Genomic DNA, 16,576 nt, shown 5'->3' with positions numbered 1-16,576 from the left:
TGTTCACGATTCTGACAACGTAACTCGACGATATTTAGTTTCGCAACAGGGGCAAAGGTCTCCTGATAATCAATCCCATAAGTTTGGGTAAACCCCTTTGCAACTAGTTTAGCTTTCAACTTGTTGACTGATCCATCCATATTTTGTTTAACCACAAATACCTATTTGCAACCCACTGGTTTTTTTCCTGGAGGAAGTGTAATCAGCTCCCAAGTGTCATTTTTCTTCATTGCCTGCATTTCCTCTACCATAGCTTCCTTCCATCTCTTATCAGCATAGGCTTCCTGCCAACTTTTAGGAACAGATACAGATGACAGAGAGGATATAAAAGCACGGTAGGAGTCAGACAAAGAGTTATAAGAAACAAATTTAGCTATGGGATGTTGAGTACAAGATCTGACCCCTTTTCTAACAGCAATAAGAAGATCGGAAGAAGATACCTTAGTAGAATCTGATTCTGGAGCAGGAGACTGAAGTGGTAATGTATCACCTTTCTCCACCTGTTTTAGCCGATTGTATTTCTTCCTTTGATAAGTCTGCACCTCCTTATTCTGGTCAATCTGGTTTTGAAAGACCCCAACAGTGTGTCTCACAGGAGTGGTCTCCCCCTGGCTAGGTTCTTCACATGGTTCAGAAATCAAAGGGGGAGGATTCGAGTCCTCAGGTATACTGGCCGAAGTCTCCCCATGGTCAGGAAACTCTTCTGGGACTTTTAAGTTGTGTTGGTGTGTGATAGGAAGATCTAGAGTAGGAAAGAACACCTCTCCTCTAGGATTCTCCCCCTGGAGAGGTGTATAGTAAGGGCAAAACTCATGAAAAAATTACATCCATGGATACAATGGTTTTCCTGGAAGGTGGATGATAACATTTGTATCCTTAGCAGAATACCCCAAAAATATGCAGCGTAGGCCGCGGGGAGCCAGCTTACTCTGGTGGGCTGTGATTTTGGCAAAACACACGCATCAAAAAACCTTTGGGGAATAACAAAAGAAGAGGCTCCCTGAAGAATCTCATTAGGACATTTAAAATCAAGTATCCTACTGGGCATCCTATTCATAAGGTAAGTAGCAGTGAGAATAGCGTCACTCCAGTATTGGTCAGGGACATTCATAGAAATCATAATGGAACGGGCTATCTCTAAGAGATGCCGATTCTTCCTTTCGGCAACCCCATTTTGGGCAGCCGTATCAATGCAACTGGTCTGATGTATTATGCCAGAATCAGAGAGATATCTTTGAAATTCACCATCAATATACTCTATGCCATTGTCACTGCGAAGGATCTTCACAGTGTCATTGAACTAAGTTTTAATCATATTATGAAAGTCACGAAAACATCGGAAAACCTCATTTTTTTGTTTTAAAAGATAAATGCATGTAGAACAAGAGTGACAATCAATAAAAGTAACAAAGTACCTATGCCCAGTAATAGACACACGTCGGCAAGGACCCCACACATCAGTATGAATTAGTATAAAAGGAATATGTTTTCTATTATGAAGAGAAGGTAAATAAGTAGAACGAGTCTGTTTTGAAAAAATGCAGGCTTCACAAAAAAAATTATTTTCATTATAAGAAGAAACCAAATCAGGAAATATTTTCTTAAGAGTTCCTAGAGGGGGTGACCTAGCCTACGGTGCCACTGATGAAGGTCTGATATTACCGAATGGACCGGATTAGAAGATGTAGTCAAAGCAGACGTAGATTCTCCAATCGGCTCGAGCAAATAAAGTCCATTGTCTAGTTTACCACGTCCAATCTCCTTCCTCGTGACCAAATCCTGGAAGACACAGTAAGATGGGAAAAAAGTCACTTTACAATTCAAGTCACGTGTAAGACTACTGATAGAGAGCAAGTTAGTAGAGAAAGAGGGAACATGTAAAACTTTAGACAAAGAAAGTGATGGAGAATGCTGAATGGTCCCTTTTCCAGCAATGGAAGAATAGGAGCCACCAACAATTCGAACTTTATCCTTTCCAGAAGTTGGAGAATATTGTAAGAAAGAGGAGGATACACCTGTCATATGATCTGTAGCTCATGTATCAATGATCCAATGAGTAGAAACTGAAGAAGCTTGAAAGCTTGTAAAGGTTTTACCTGAAGTAGCAAGGTAGGTGTTGGTATGGGTAGTAGAGGAAGCAGTGGTCAAGGCTGTACCTTCAATAGTTGTCATGTTGACAAAATTATCTGCAGTTCTTCAGTCTTCACCCTTTCGAAGTAACAGAAATGTCGCAGAATGCAATAGCCAAACAACCCAAACAGATCTACCTTCTTCTCTCCTTTTTTTTTTTTAAATTTTTTTTTACAAATAAGTCCCTAGAAAATCTGAAATTACAAATAGGTCCCTGAAACTTTTGAAATTACAAATTAGTCCCTAAAATCTGAAATTATAGTTGGGTCCCTGGAACTAATTGAATTCACAAAATAAGCCCTTGAAACATTGGTTTTTTTTGTTTCTTCCTTTTTTTTTTTGCTAATAGAACCGTAGGAAAGAGGAAAAAAAAATAGAGTTTGCTAAATTCAAGATTGAAAGAAGAATTTAGATGAAAAGAATCAGAGGAAACTCACTGTTTGAGAAGAGAATCGATGACGTTATTCTGTGATTCAGAAAAAATCAGACCCCTAATCGAAGAACCTCAATAGCAGAACCCTGATCGAAGAACCTCAATCGCAGGTTTCAGATGAAGAACCAGGCTTCAGAATCACAGGCTTCAGATGAAGAATCGAGAGAGAAAAAAAGTTGCAGGAGCAGCGGTAGTTGCAGTTGCAAAAGCAGCGGAAGTTGCTGATTTCTTCTTCTCTTCTTCTTTCCTCTGTTTTCTGTTCTTATTCGTCGAATCGAGACAGAACTGAATCGTCGTCTTCTTCTTTCTTCTATTTTTTCTGTTTCAGTTGGCGACCAAGACGGTACTGAAAAACTGCCAGCAGTAGAACTGAAGATTGGCGATGGGTTTGAAAAAAAATCAGAAGAAGGTAGGTCGCTTCCCTAATCGAACGATAGGTTACAGAATTTCTGTGATAGTTGCAGAAAAATTCTGCGCAGAAAAATTCTGCACAGAAAATTCTGCAACAATTGGAGAAAATCTGCGATGGGTTTTGCAAAAAAAAATCCTAATCGAATTTAGGCTCTGATGCCATGTAGAAATACAATGTTTGGCAGAATGGCTTATTGATCCATGATCTCAAGCCCTCTATTTATAATTAAGTGGAAAGTAGACTATTACAAGGAATAGAAGTTTACATGAATGCAAACTCTAATTTAACTCCTATACAAACTCTTATTAGACTCCTAATAGAATCCAACAAGTCTAGAGGGAGGGGTAATAGTCCAAATACAGTCTGTTTTCAAGAGGAGGGAGTGGACCCAATTAACCCAAATGGAGTCATGCTTGGTAGAGATTTTTCATATGAGCTTCATTATGCTTGGATTCTACAAACACCAAGGTCCCCATTAGACTTCGGAAGATAACCCGCTGATGAGGTGAAGGAAATGGGAAGGCTCTTTACCCTTCTAGAGAAAGGCACAAATTCAGCTATGTTTGGTTGATTTTTTGCTCATAATAGAAGATGATGAATCCAATCTAGCTGAAGATTTCGTAGCTACAAGTTCAATTTTAGTGGAAAGTGGAAACACACTGATCCAGTGGGATAGTATGAAAATGCTATCCCTCAAAAGGTAACACTGATCCATTGGGGTAAAATACTATAAAAATTCTATCCATCCCTCTATAGGTCACTGATTTCCAGTAACCAGTTGCTGAAGGAAGTCATGTCAAATATTAAATTTCAATTTCTTGCAAGGCCACAATGGTTGGTAATTCTAGCATCACATAACCTACCTTTGCAGATACCCTTAATAGTATCTGAATCATGACTAAAAGATCTTTCACTTTCTGGTAATTCACTGATTTCACTCGTGCCAGCAGAAAGCAAAGAGAGAGTTTTCATCCCTTGTACATAGACTCTGTAGAGTGTGGACGACTTGTCCAATCAGGTTGAATGTCAATTTCCTCTCAACTAGGAGAGATGTTGGTATGTATAGTCAAAGATGGGATTTTTATTTGCGGCAGCCGCGGTTGGCTGCCGCCAACGGTCCAGATTTCATCATCTTAACAAAACAACATTTAATGGTTGGGATTAAAGGCGCGGGGTCTGAGTGTAAATATAATTTTTTTTCTTTACCTTCAGAGGTTTTCGATTTTAAAAATTTACAAATCAAACCCTTCTCACATCTCGGGCGGCGCCGGGGTGATAAACTTGGGATTAATGTCACCGGCCGCCCAACCCTGCGCCTCCTCAGCCCGCTCGCCTCGCCGCCGGCCATCTTTAGGCGTTTCCGGCACATTCGATGATCGGGGTTCGCCTTGACCACACCATCGCCCGCGTCCGTGCTTGGAGATTATTTGTCGCTGTTTTGAGCTCTACGAAGCCGAATCGTTTGGGGCCTCCAGTGTGTAAGACTCAAGACTTACCACCTTAGCCATCCATGCCTTTGTATTTGATGTATTTCTTGAGGAAAGCCCAGAATGAGAAGAACCCAATCAGGAATTCAATTGCAATGGAGTGGAGAGAATCACAATATTCGTTGTTGTGGTTTTGATTCGGGTGGGGGGAGGCTTATTTTATTGAGATGGCCGATTGTGTCTCCTGGTTTTCCATGGATCGAGCGGCTCTTGTATCGCTTGCCAAACCACCTTCCTGACCTAAACAGGGTCAAGGCCATGCCGGGTTCCCATCATCGTCAAGTGTCAATCGATGCAACCATGAAGAACCCAAATCAGCTCAGCAATGTGGAGATCGGACAAAAAACCATTTGTTGAGGATTTCTATGCTAGCCTCAGGGGCGGTGTTATAACATCGAGATAAATTAAAATAAATAAACAAACCCTACTTCAAGCGCGGTCGTAATCTAAATCCCCGAAATATCTCCATCTCCAATCTTGTGAATGCCGTCTCTTCCGCCCCATCTCCGGCTTCCTGTTTCCTGCAATCGTATGATCTTTCTAGGGTTTGTCTTCAACCCATCAGGCGGAAAACACCTAAAATGGTCCGAGTAAAATACTCATCATTTGGCGATTATAGATCTTGAGGTAAGAAAGATTTTTCCTAGCTCGATCCTCATCTTCGACGGTGAAGCAGGTCCGGCGGAAAGAGAGAAGGGCAGTCCGGCAGGGAGATAAGGGTTTGATTTGTAAATTTTTAAAATCGAAAACCTCTTAAGGTAAAGAAAAAAAATTATATTTACCCTGAGACACCCGCGCCTTTAATCCCAACCATTAAATATTGTTTTGTTAAGATGATGAAATCTGGACCGTTGGCGGCAGCCAACCTCGGCTGCCGCAAATAAAAATCCTCAAAGATGGGTTGTGGTATCAGCCTCAACAGATATTACCAGTCTTTAAGCCTGGTAACTAATTGAATAGGATGGAAGGCTGGGCTTCTATGTCTACTAAGATTTCATGGCTTGTCTTTGGTCTTATATGGCCTTTTGTGACTATTATGTGGTTCTAATGTCTTTTCTCTCTCCTTGTTAGATGATTCAGATTGTTCTTTCATGCCTTGGGTTATGATAATAACGCGCAATCAATTGAAATTTTAAAAACCAGCTTCATGAGTCCAAATAAACATGAGGGACTCCTCATATATATTTTTCTAATTAATTGAATATAGAAACTTATTAGATAGAGACTCTGCAGAAGCCACATGGATGCCAGTCAATGTTATTTCTACTGGCTTTGTTGTTTGGATAGAATGATCTACAGTATCGGTACCAAATGGTTTATTTATTTGCAAGACTTTGAATGCAAACTCTTTCCTGATTGGTGGTTATTTCTGTTGCCCAATCCATTTCTCCATTTGCATTGTATTCTTTTTTTTTATTATTATTTTTAAAAGATTTTTTACTCATTTGAGTCTGGATGTACTCTGTTGTTATGCAAAACATTAACTTCTAAATTTCTGCTTTCAGAAAGAGTGTGGCAGAATATGATCCCCGTCTAGTGGCTCCAACATGCCTGTACTTGGCATCTAAAGCAGAAGAAAGCACAGTGCAGGCTAGACTTCTTGTATTTTACATCAAAAAATTATGTAAAGATCTTTGTTACTGCACCAGATGCTAACTGACTCAATTTTCTTCAGAATAAACATTAACCTATTGATGGGATTTGTTATAGAGGACTGCTTCTTTCTCTTTATTGCAGATACAGATGAAAAGTATCGATATGAAATCAAAGACATCCTTGAAATGGAAATGAAGATTTTAGAAGCTCTTGACTACTATTTGGTTGTTTTCCACCCTTACCGTTCTTTGTCTCAGTAAGTTTTCTATTTTTTCCATTATGTTGAAGTTTTTGTATCATGACTTGGAGATTTAGTGGTCTTGATTAATAATACCAAATCTTGATTTATTCCTATTTTCATTCTTTATTGTGTATGCAATGTATTGCAAAATCAGAGTTGAATAGCTTGGGTCAATGATGTAATTATTCATGGAGTTAATTATGAATATATTTGTAATCTTTTACCTCCTTTTATTTATTTGTTTTTTATGTTGTGGATAAATATATTAATAGAATTAGAGAGCGAGTCAAGTTTTGGATCCTAATTTAGTCCCCTTCATTTAGAGGAGAATGTCATGTTGGATAGTTGGGAAGATGGGAGCCACATGTTTGTGGGGTTTTGTGGGGGTGGAAACATTGTGGCAAAGTTACTTTTCTGGGTAATAGTAACCATAGTCTCTCAAGTTGTGTGGAATTTTTTGGATAGCATAGTGGTGGGATATTGAAGTGTCACATCAGCAGAAAAAGCAATTAATGATGTTCCCTCAGCTTTTGTAGGTTCACCAGAATCACCCAAAGTTAACCAAATCAACATTTTCCACCCCACCTAATCCTCTCTGAAAAAACAGGGCCTTACAGTTTTTTAAACTTTTGTTTATTTCCCCGTGTGTGGTTCTAGTTACAATGACAAAGATTGGTTTTAAACAACTTTTATTTTTGTTGCACTATACATATATGGCTGTCTTCTTCCTCTTTCCTCTGTTTGACCCATTTTCTCAGGTTTGGATACCCCTTCTTTCCTGCTTTTCTGGTCTTCTTGTCCTCCTTAGATTCCTACTGCAGCCAATTTTTTGAAGTCATTAATTGGTCCCATGTTTTGGGCAGTAGTCTGCAATTAAAAAAGGACTGTTGACTCTTCTTTCTTACAAAGTTCGGTCTAAGATTTTGGGGACGTTCATAATCAGTAGCTTGTCTCACCTTACTTCCACTTAAAATAGGGAAGAAGACTGAGACTAAAATCATCAATCAAGACTGCAAGAAACATCTGCTTTCTGAGACTTAGTTTTCCAGATCATTTGATTGAATGGCTGGTTTCTGGATTCCATGGAGTTGGAGACTATTGTCCTTGGCCTGAAATCTTGAGTGTATTGGTGTTGGATTGTCTGAACTTTCTCAAGTCAGATATGGTTATTGGTGGGTCTGACGCTTCCAACATCAGGAAGGACTTCTTCTTGTTGTTTTCAGAGACAAGCTTTATGCTATGTATTCAGGCTCGTATGTTACCAGCCTTTCCGCAACGCCAGGAGTAAGGGCTGCATACATAATGACCCTCCCCAGACCCAGTAGTGCCTTTCCTAAGTATGCCCCCTTTTCACATAACAACCCTCATACTACCAAATTCATTTATTTCATTTCCCCTCTGGATTTGTAGTTATAGTGAATTCCTTCACTTACTGAGTTATATTCTAGAAGTAATAAGTGCACAATTGCTCTTAAAATTATAGGGTTGCCATTGCTTCATTGTATTTGGAAGCATTGAATTTTATGGGCCCAAAGCAATTCATTTTTAGGGTTTCAGGTCCCAGGATCTCATCAAATGGTAGAAGAGCCAAACTTCTTGCAGTTTTGACCATGACAGAACCCTCTCATGTCACCAACTCTTAGCTGATGTGGACCAAATTCTAGGGTTTAGCTTGTAGCTATTGCCCTAGAAGTGGGCTCACTCTAGGATCCTCTCTCAGGGAACCAGCAATCTTTTAGGGCTGTAGGGCTTTTAATTGAAGGATTCTTGAAGGAATCAGGCTTTGGAAAGCTCAGGGTCAGACCTAGAAGGTTTTGGCCAGGCTTAGGGTTAAAGGAAGTTGGGTTTGGAATCAATACTGTGCTGTAATTGTAGTTTTCAGGTCTGGGATTGAGTTTAAGTTTAGGTTTTAGGGGTTTTAGCAGTTACAATGAAGGGTATTAGGGTTTGGCTGCTGCTGTTTGTTAATTTCAGGTTAGGGTTTATAGGTTAGGTCTTAGAAAATAGGGGATTGGGTTTTGGCTGAGGGCTAGGGAGGGGACTGTTATTGTTATTTTATATTTTTCAGGTTATTCCTAATTGTTGTTGGTTAGGTTTGAAGTTTCCTACTTGGGTTAGGACTCTTAGGTCAACTAGGGTTAGGTAGAGGTAGAGTAGGGGTGGGAGATGGTCATCCTAAAGGGGTTTGAAGTTTGGTTTAGGAATTTGGGAGTTACAGGGATTCTAGTAAACCGTGGGTTTAGGGTTTCTTAAGGTTGAAGACGAATTGCAGAAAATTCTAACACCTAATGGGGGAAGGTCAAATGGAGGATCTAAGGGAAGGAATAGGTCTTAGATGCAAGGGGAGAGTTCGGTTCAACTAGAAGGGAGAGGGGGTGGGATTGGGGTTGGGGATCTAAGATTTTGACATTTAGGGGGATAGCTGCTGCCACAAGGAAGAGGGGAGGGCTGGAGGTACTTGCGTGGGTTAGGGAATAGGGAGAAGGGGGCTGGAAGGGGTGTGGATGTGTTGTACTTACTTGGGAATGGGAGAAGACTGCTGTAGTTGTTGAATCACTGCTGGAGCTTGGAGACAACAGTTTGAACTACTCCCTCGGCTGCCGCAGAACTCCCAAGGAAGCCACAACTTGTTTCCTCCAAAGTCTCAATCAGAAATTTTGTTAATCAATTGAACTTGCCTGTATAGAGGATGGGGTCTTTATTTATAGCTGTCTAAAAGAAGAAAACTAAGGCTCTAACTTAATTAAAGACTCTTAAGTAAGGTAAAAAATTCGATCGAAATGAACATTTCGACCTTGGAAAAGGTCGAAATTTCGACCGAAACTGGATACTTTTTTCCTGATTCTTGAAAACTCAATTTCGAGCCTCAAATGCACTCAAATTGATTTGGATTTTTGCATACTAGCTATTTCAAGCATAATACACACTATAATAACTACTAGTTTACTAAAAAACTATTGAAAATGTAACACCCAACATTCCAAGTATATAGTACATGAATCAGAGAAGAAGCTGTATTGTTATTACTTACAAGTTACAAGTTACAACTTACAACTTACAAGTCTATTCTATTCAAGCCTCAAGGTCTCCCTCTTCCATCTGCACCCTATACAAATGACAATATAACTCCCATGATGTTTGCCCCCGCCCCATATAGTTTTGGACATAGTCAAAAACTGCACCTTTGTATGTGGCCTCATCCACATGCATAAGATTCCCTAACGGTGGGAAGTTGTGAATCTCCAAAGGAACTGGTGGTGGTGGGCCTTGTGGCTGTGGAATAGTGTGGAAAATCTGCTCAACAAATGAAAGACCACCCTGCCCTTGGCTCTCAGGACTAGGAGAAGGATAAGGATACTGATAAGGTCGCAATGGCTGACTCCGATAATCGACAGTGGGAGGGACCCCATAAGCTCCATAGGCCGCTCCATAACCATAAGGCTCCAGTCGTGGCTGACTGGCCTGACCCTGAATCTGATAGCCAGGAGGGACACCATATGGTCCATAACCATAAGTCGACTCGGTAGAACCAATACTCTCCACAACATTATCATATGAGGACTCTGCAGGCCTATGCCATCCGGATCTTCTGAAGGTGGAGGAGTCTCTAGCATCATCAATGCTCATCGATCTCATAGATCCCATCAAGCTCTCGGCATCGGATGGACGGTAGGACCCATATGATGGCGTGTCCTCTGTGCTCCAGCCATGCTGTCTCTCCCTTCCCCTTCCTCGAATATGTAGAGGAAACATTTTTGCCTCGAGATGCAGCTCCGGGTAGTGGTCTGAATCCTATGTCGCGTGGGTGAACTGACTCTCTCCTGTGAATCTCGGTGGTCGTCCTCCCCCCCCTTGACTCTCATGTCCAGCAGATGGTGGTGGTGGTGGTCTCTCCTTAGGATCAGCTGAATCCTGATCACGAGGTCCCACACCCTCCTCATCCCCTCCATCATCACCATCACCGTCATCATCACCACCATCGTCGTCATCGCCGGAGGCCTGAGTCACCTCATCCTCAGTGTCGGACCAGAAAATCAAATCCTCACTCTGGGTGGATGCACTAGGGTGTGGCACGAAGGGACGGGCGGGCTCTACATGTGGCCTCCCCTCCTGGGCCATGAAGTCCCCCACATCAGCCCCCATCTCCTCTGCCAACTGACTATTGAGAAGACCTCCATCCTCATCCAGCAATTCGTCTCCACTATCCCTGATCCAGTCAACTATTGGGTTATCATCATCATCCATCTCAAATATGTCGGCCAACTCGATATTGGTGCTCTCTTTATCCATCCCTTGTCTAATATGATCCTCTATCAGTCTCATATTATAGTGTAGGTAGACAAGGTCCTCTAGACGCTTCACACCCAATCGGTTGCGCCTCTTCAAGTGAATGAGGCTGAAGGTGCTCCAATTTCGCTCACAACTAGTGGTAGAACATGTTTGGGAGAGCACTTTGCTTGCAATCCTACTCAAGTTGTGTGAATCACGTCCAAATTGCAACCACCACTCAGCTGCAACAAACATAGATTCTAAGTCATTTTAATACTTAAATAACTAAATTAAAGATAGAATATAATAATTAAATGTATAATGAAATAAATGAATGAACTTACCCGCAGGGGCGGTTTCCCGATCTCGATACGGCCACAAAGACGACCGAAGCTCCCAAAGTGGCATCCCTAAAAGCCTTTATCTAATATATAAAGAGAAAAAACAATAACTAGTTAGTAGTTACTAGGTTAATGACTTAGTATAAAACTACGAATTGTGAATATCAAATGATTCTAATCACTATCTCACCTCCATAAGGATGACTGCTTGTTTAGCTGTATCCGGTTCGAACTTCTCCACTACAGTTTGGACAGCATCCATCAAATCTTGCCTCATCCCAAGATTGTCCTTGTAATGGTACTTGGGATTTAAATAGTATGCTGAGTAAGAAAAAATATGTCATAAAAGGGAATAGTTAATGCTTAAGCCTTAATAGTATGATAACATAATGAAAATTAAATTAAATATTAGACTTAAGTACTTAAAAACTTAACAACTCACCACCTTATGCAGTGGATGCTGCAACATAGACTCCCATCTACTGTTGATTATTTGAAGGACTTTCTTGTTGCCGCGTGGGTGGACCTGAGCAACTTGCTGCTTCATCCTATCTACTGCAACAAATGTGTGTGCTAGAGTAGGTTTTCTTTGCTGATCTACCATCCTCAACACATTCACCACAGGCTCAAGCATCTTCACTACTATCCTCACATTGTGCCAAAAACTCTCATCAAGGATAGTCAACTGAGAACCCTCCCAGTTAAACCACTCCTCTGATGCAAACATACTCCTAAGGCCAGTCTTCCTACTCTCAAAGCTCTGCAATGCTATCCAATTAGTAGCAAATCTGGTTATGCCTAGCCTCACTAACTCACCCTGACATTTGTCCCTCATCATCCTTAATGCATAGGTGTGGTTATATATGAAGGTGCTAACATGTTGAGCTTGGTCCACCGTATTCTTCACAAGCTTGACCTTTCCAATCTCCTTCAACATTAAGTCAATGCGAGTGAGCAAGACAAGGAGTCCAAAAGAGCCTATATCTGTCCATCCATCAAGGCATCAAGCCATCAATACAAAGTTATAAAGTGTACATGTATATGTGTAATGTAAATATATGTATTTACAAATGAAAATTAATACTATATGTTTAGACTTTAGATACCTGGAGTTCTCTTGCATCTTCAACCAAGCTTTCTTGTAGTTGGAGCCATTATCAGTCACAATTTGAACTACATTTTCCACTCCAACCTCCTTCACCACTTGCTTCAGTAATTTGTAAATGTATTTTGCATCCTTCTTCTCACCGGATGCATCTATCGACTTGAGGAACACTGTCCTCCCATCACAATTCAACATGAAATTGATGATGGACTGTCTCAGTGGGACCACTCCAACCATCACCATCGTAGTCACTCCATAATGATTCCACATGGGCTTTAATCCCTTAATGTATTCATTTATGTCTTCTTTATGCTTAGGCAAATACACATTATATATCTCATCCGGGTGTGGGGCCCCGTACACCACTCCCACCTGCCTATCTCGCTCAATCATATCTCCGTAGTAGGGCCCCCGAGCTGTATGTGCTGGAACACTATGGTAATGCGCCCATTTGGAGAAAGCCATCCCCACTTTCTCCTTCACACTCCCCCCTAAGTGCTTCAACTTTCTCTGTTTATGCTCAGGCCTCGCAAATAGGGCCATTTCATTGTGAAGAATCTCAAGATCCGGATCTGTAGGATGTGCTGAGGAAGCTCGACCCCTTGTAGGGGCCCGTGGGATAGGAGCCTCCTGCCTTACACTCTGAGACCTCCTCATAGGGACTTGGGAGCCACCTATGCCTCCCATACCTACCGGCTCTCTGAGAGGACCCACAACCCGCACCCTCTCGTTGCCTCCCCGATGTCATCAATCCTCCGTTGCTCCCTGCTCATCATCATCGCCCTCCTCGGCCGATCGGCCTCCGGATCGTGGTCACCGTCTCTTGGCTTATCCCTACCATAACCCTCGGGATCCGGAAGGTCATCTAAGAGCATCCTCGAACTCATCCCTCTCGTGTTCTCTTCTCTTTCCTCTTTTGCTTTCCACCACTAATATATGAGGCCATTGCCCTCTTGACCTCTACAGGCACCTTTGGGCACCTTGTTACATCCCTGTTGCCACCAGCTAGATGCACCTTCAATCTAGTGGTCCCACCTCTTCCTATTTGTTTCTTGCAGTAATTACACTCACTCTTCCTCTTATCAGCTGTCAGTGGCCTCCCATGATCCCGAGCTATGTCTGACATCTGTAAAATAGAGTGCCTGATACAAGAAACACACACTAAGTATCTTGAAAAGCTCCATAATATGCTCAAAAAATGACATACATGCTTCTAATAATAACCTCCTATTTTTAAATATTAAAAAAAAATATATGTATAACTATATAAGTATTTTTTAATATATAAAATACACACTAACTATCTTAAAAATATCCACAACATGCTTAAAAAATTGCATACATGCTTCCACTAATACTCTCCTATTTTTAAATTTAAAACAGAAATTAATTATTTTTTTAATATTTTAATATTTTTTAATTATTTAAATATATATTAAATACAGTAAAATTACATAATTAACAGAAAAAAATTAATTCAACACCATCACAGTAATATGGTGTCTCAACTCTCACATACATCCATTTGAAGCTTATACATGTACTATAAATAAACATTTTTAACAATATACATAATTTAGTAAATAATTTTTAATAACAGAAAAATAAAAAAATAGTAGGAAGAATCAAAAAATAATTTTGACACTACAAATTCATAGATCATCACTCTAAAGTAAACATATATAAATTTGGAAGCAATCTAACATGATTTAAGGCACAAATGAAACAAAAATAAAAAAATGAGGAAGTTGGTTATTCACCTTGCAAGATTTGAGAAAATGCACAAATGGAGGAGCAAATCAAGTGTTTGAAGGAAATGGAATACTAGAAATTAGGTGTAGAATGGGATGAAAGCAAGAGAAATCAGCAAAAATTGCAAAACTATGTCGAAATCTCCTGGGCGATATCGCTCGAAACAGTCGAAACTGACGGTAGGTCGAAAATGAGCTCGATTTTGGGTATTTTAAAGCCTACGCAAGTGTCATTTCGGCCCGATATGGTATCGGGCCGAAATATCGACTCGTATCGACCGAAATTTCGGTCTATACAAAACGAAATGGATACTTTTCGTGCCTACTACTATATTTCGTTTCGAGTTGGATTTTTGCAGGCATTTCGATCGAATTTTCGTCCATGCTCTTAACATAAGCAAGGATTCTGTTGTATCTTATCCTAGAGGGATTCAATTTGGAATCTAAGAGTAGATATGAATTCTTAACAAGAAGTAGACTGAGACTAGGGGATTCCAACTCAACCTAGAAATTTTACCTAGACAAGGACTCTTTAGTAACTCAGAAAATTATGACTCAAATAAGAAATAAAAATAGATCTAGGGTCCTTACAACTAGCTGGACTCAATGGGAACCTGACCTAGGACTCCACGAGATCTGCAAAAATGACCAAAATACTCCTAGATCAATTGGGGGCCACAGGGTTTGGGGAAGTAACCCTAAGCCCTATGGAACCCCTGGAAACAGTCTACATCATCAGCTGTACAAGTTGTATAGGGAATTGAAATAATAAGTGAAGCAAAATATGACAATTTAATGGAAACCCCCCCCCCCCCCCCCCCCCCAAAAAAAAAAAAAAAAATCAAGGTACTGTTGCTGAAATTCTTGCTCATACGAGGAGAACCAAAAAGCAAGATAAAGCAGAACCATCTGTACCAACTGTTTAGTTTGGTACTTTATGGATTGCAGATGCATTTTCTAGATAGTAACTCTAGCGAGATCTTTTAGTAGCTCTCATCAGACGGGTTTAAGCCTAAGGTTGATGTTCTAGAGTTCGGCAGCAATAAGGGGCCCAAGGATTCTGTTGACTAATTTGAGGACTTTCTCATACCAGTTCTGAGTGGATGAAAAAAGTGCTAGCTACCCTCACCAACTTCATTGTTATGCGTGTTAATGGTACCTTGGTGTATTACAGTTGAGGCGTAAGAAGCAATTGGGATCATCACAAATTTGGAACCATTCAAGTCATAGTTGCCAAGGCCTGCGTCCTGGCACTTTGTTTAACTTGGTCAACTGGGGATCTCTTGGATGCCTTGCTTGCCTAATAGGTTTGACTTGGATTTCAAACCTCTCCAATTTGTGGTTTAAATAGGCGTCATGACAACTGTAAATGAAGTAGATATTAACATAAAAATATGTTCCTCCAAATTTTGAGATCCTTGGAGGTCCTTGACCTCTGTCTCAATTTTATGGGGGTCAACTTCCTTTTTTCCCCCACCTACTGGATGGCTTTACAATTGTTGAATTTGTAGGTTGTTAAGTGTTAGTTTGAGAAAGAATAAGGTGAAGAATGAGGGAGAGGAGAAGATGGAAGCCACAACTTAGTTGTGGAGGCTTAGATTCAACTTGTGAGCACACTTCAAAATAACTTCACTATATATAAGCTAATTTACAAGTTTATTCTATATAGGAAAGCATCAACCAATTTCAATTGGTATAAAACTCTTAATTACCGCCATCTTTTTCCTATCGAGAGTTAGCGCAAGGCACTAACTCTCGATGAATCAATCCTTTCCCAAATTGCCCTTTCCTAACATTAAGACTATAATCTCTCTCTTTAGTATTATAGAAGTTGGGAATCCTATGAACGAATTTAGCATACAGGACACAAACGGAAGTTACACATACACAAAAAAGAAATGCATAACCAAACACACAGAGTGACATGATCAAGTTAGACTGCCAATGCCCATGGTGAGATTTATCCTACTTCACCATCAACTGCAAACAAAGATTTACGCAGTTTCGTTAGATTGCCTATGCCTGTTTCACTACAAATATAACATAAAACCTTACACAGGTACCCTTCATGGAAATGCTACAAAACCCTCCACACACACGCGCGCACCAAAAAATACATACATATATATATATATATATATTAAGGTTAGGGGCTGCTGCCCCTGAAACCCCCACATGGACCCACTAGTTCTTCTAGACCCCGTAATTAAAATAACCCTCAAGGTGGGTCAATCCTTCCAGGACTCAGGCCCTATGGCTTCCTAGTGGCCTTCTGGATCAGTTCTAGAACCTCTGATACAATACAAGACATCATAACACTCCCCTCCCTCCCCCCTGGGGGCCTTTTCTAAAAATAAAATATAGTTGCCGGCCACTGGGTGTGTTTTGGGTGCAGGTAAGGCCTTATGTATAATGGTTGTTCTTATTTGTCTTTACTACCTTCTGTTCGCTTACATAATTATCATCCATAGTTGGAGCATTCTGGCCAACAGTGTCTGTTTTCTCCTCTAAGAGACTTGCAGTTCCTTTCCTCTTTCTATTTTTCATACTGATTGACTCTTCTTAATATTGTTTCTATTAAAAGAACACTTTGAGCTGTAATTGCTTGATTGATCAATTAGATCGGTCATGCCCTTGTTTTTTTTTTTTTTTTTTTTTGGGTACAAAGGGGCTTATTAAGCCGGGGGATAGGGATATTAATATGCCTTAGCAAGAGTTGAACCCACGACCTCTTCACTAAGAGGTGTTGGTTTCACCCCTAGAACAGCTCTGCGTTGGCATCAGTCATGCCCTTTATTTATATATAAAAGG

General features: G+C 40.5%; 1 protein-coding gene across 1 annotated transcript in view; it reads left to right on the top strand.

Annotated features, from left to right (window-relative positions):
- Positions 1-16,576, top strand: part of LOC149010328 (cyclin-C1-1-like) — a 28,653-nt gene that overhangs the window by 8,162 nt on the left and 3,915 nt on the right. Inside the window, exons 5-6 of the mRNA XM_089160340.1 lie at positions 5,968-6,086; positions 6,200-6,314. Of these exons, the coding sequence (XP_089016466.1) occupies positions 5,968-6,086; positions 6,200-6,314 (234 nt within the window). The remainder of the gene's footprint in view (positions 1-5,967; positions 6,087-6,199; positions 6,315-16,576) is intronic.

This window comes from Hakea prostrata, chromosome 7 (assembly GCF_041222555.1).
Source record: "Hakea prostrata isolate BN-2017 chromosome 7, UWA_Hpros_2, whole genome shotgun sequence".
Classification (NCBI taxonomy): domain Eukaryota; kingdom Viridiplantae; phylum Streptophyta; class Magnoliopsida; order Proteales; family Proteaceae; genus Hakea; species Hakea prostrata.
Note: the sequence above shows the minus strand (reverse complement) of the source record. Positions and strands in the feature narration are given on the sequence as shown.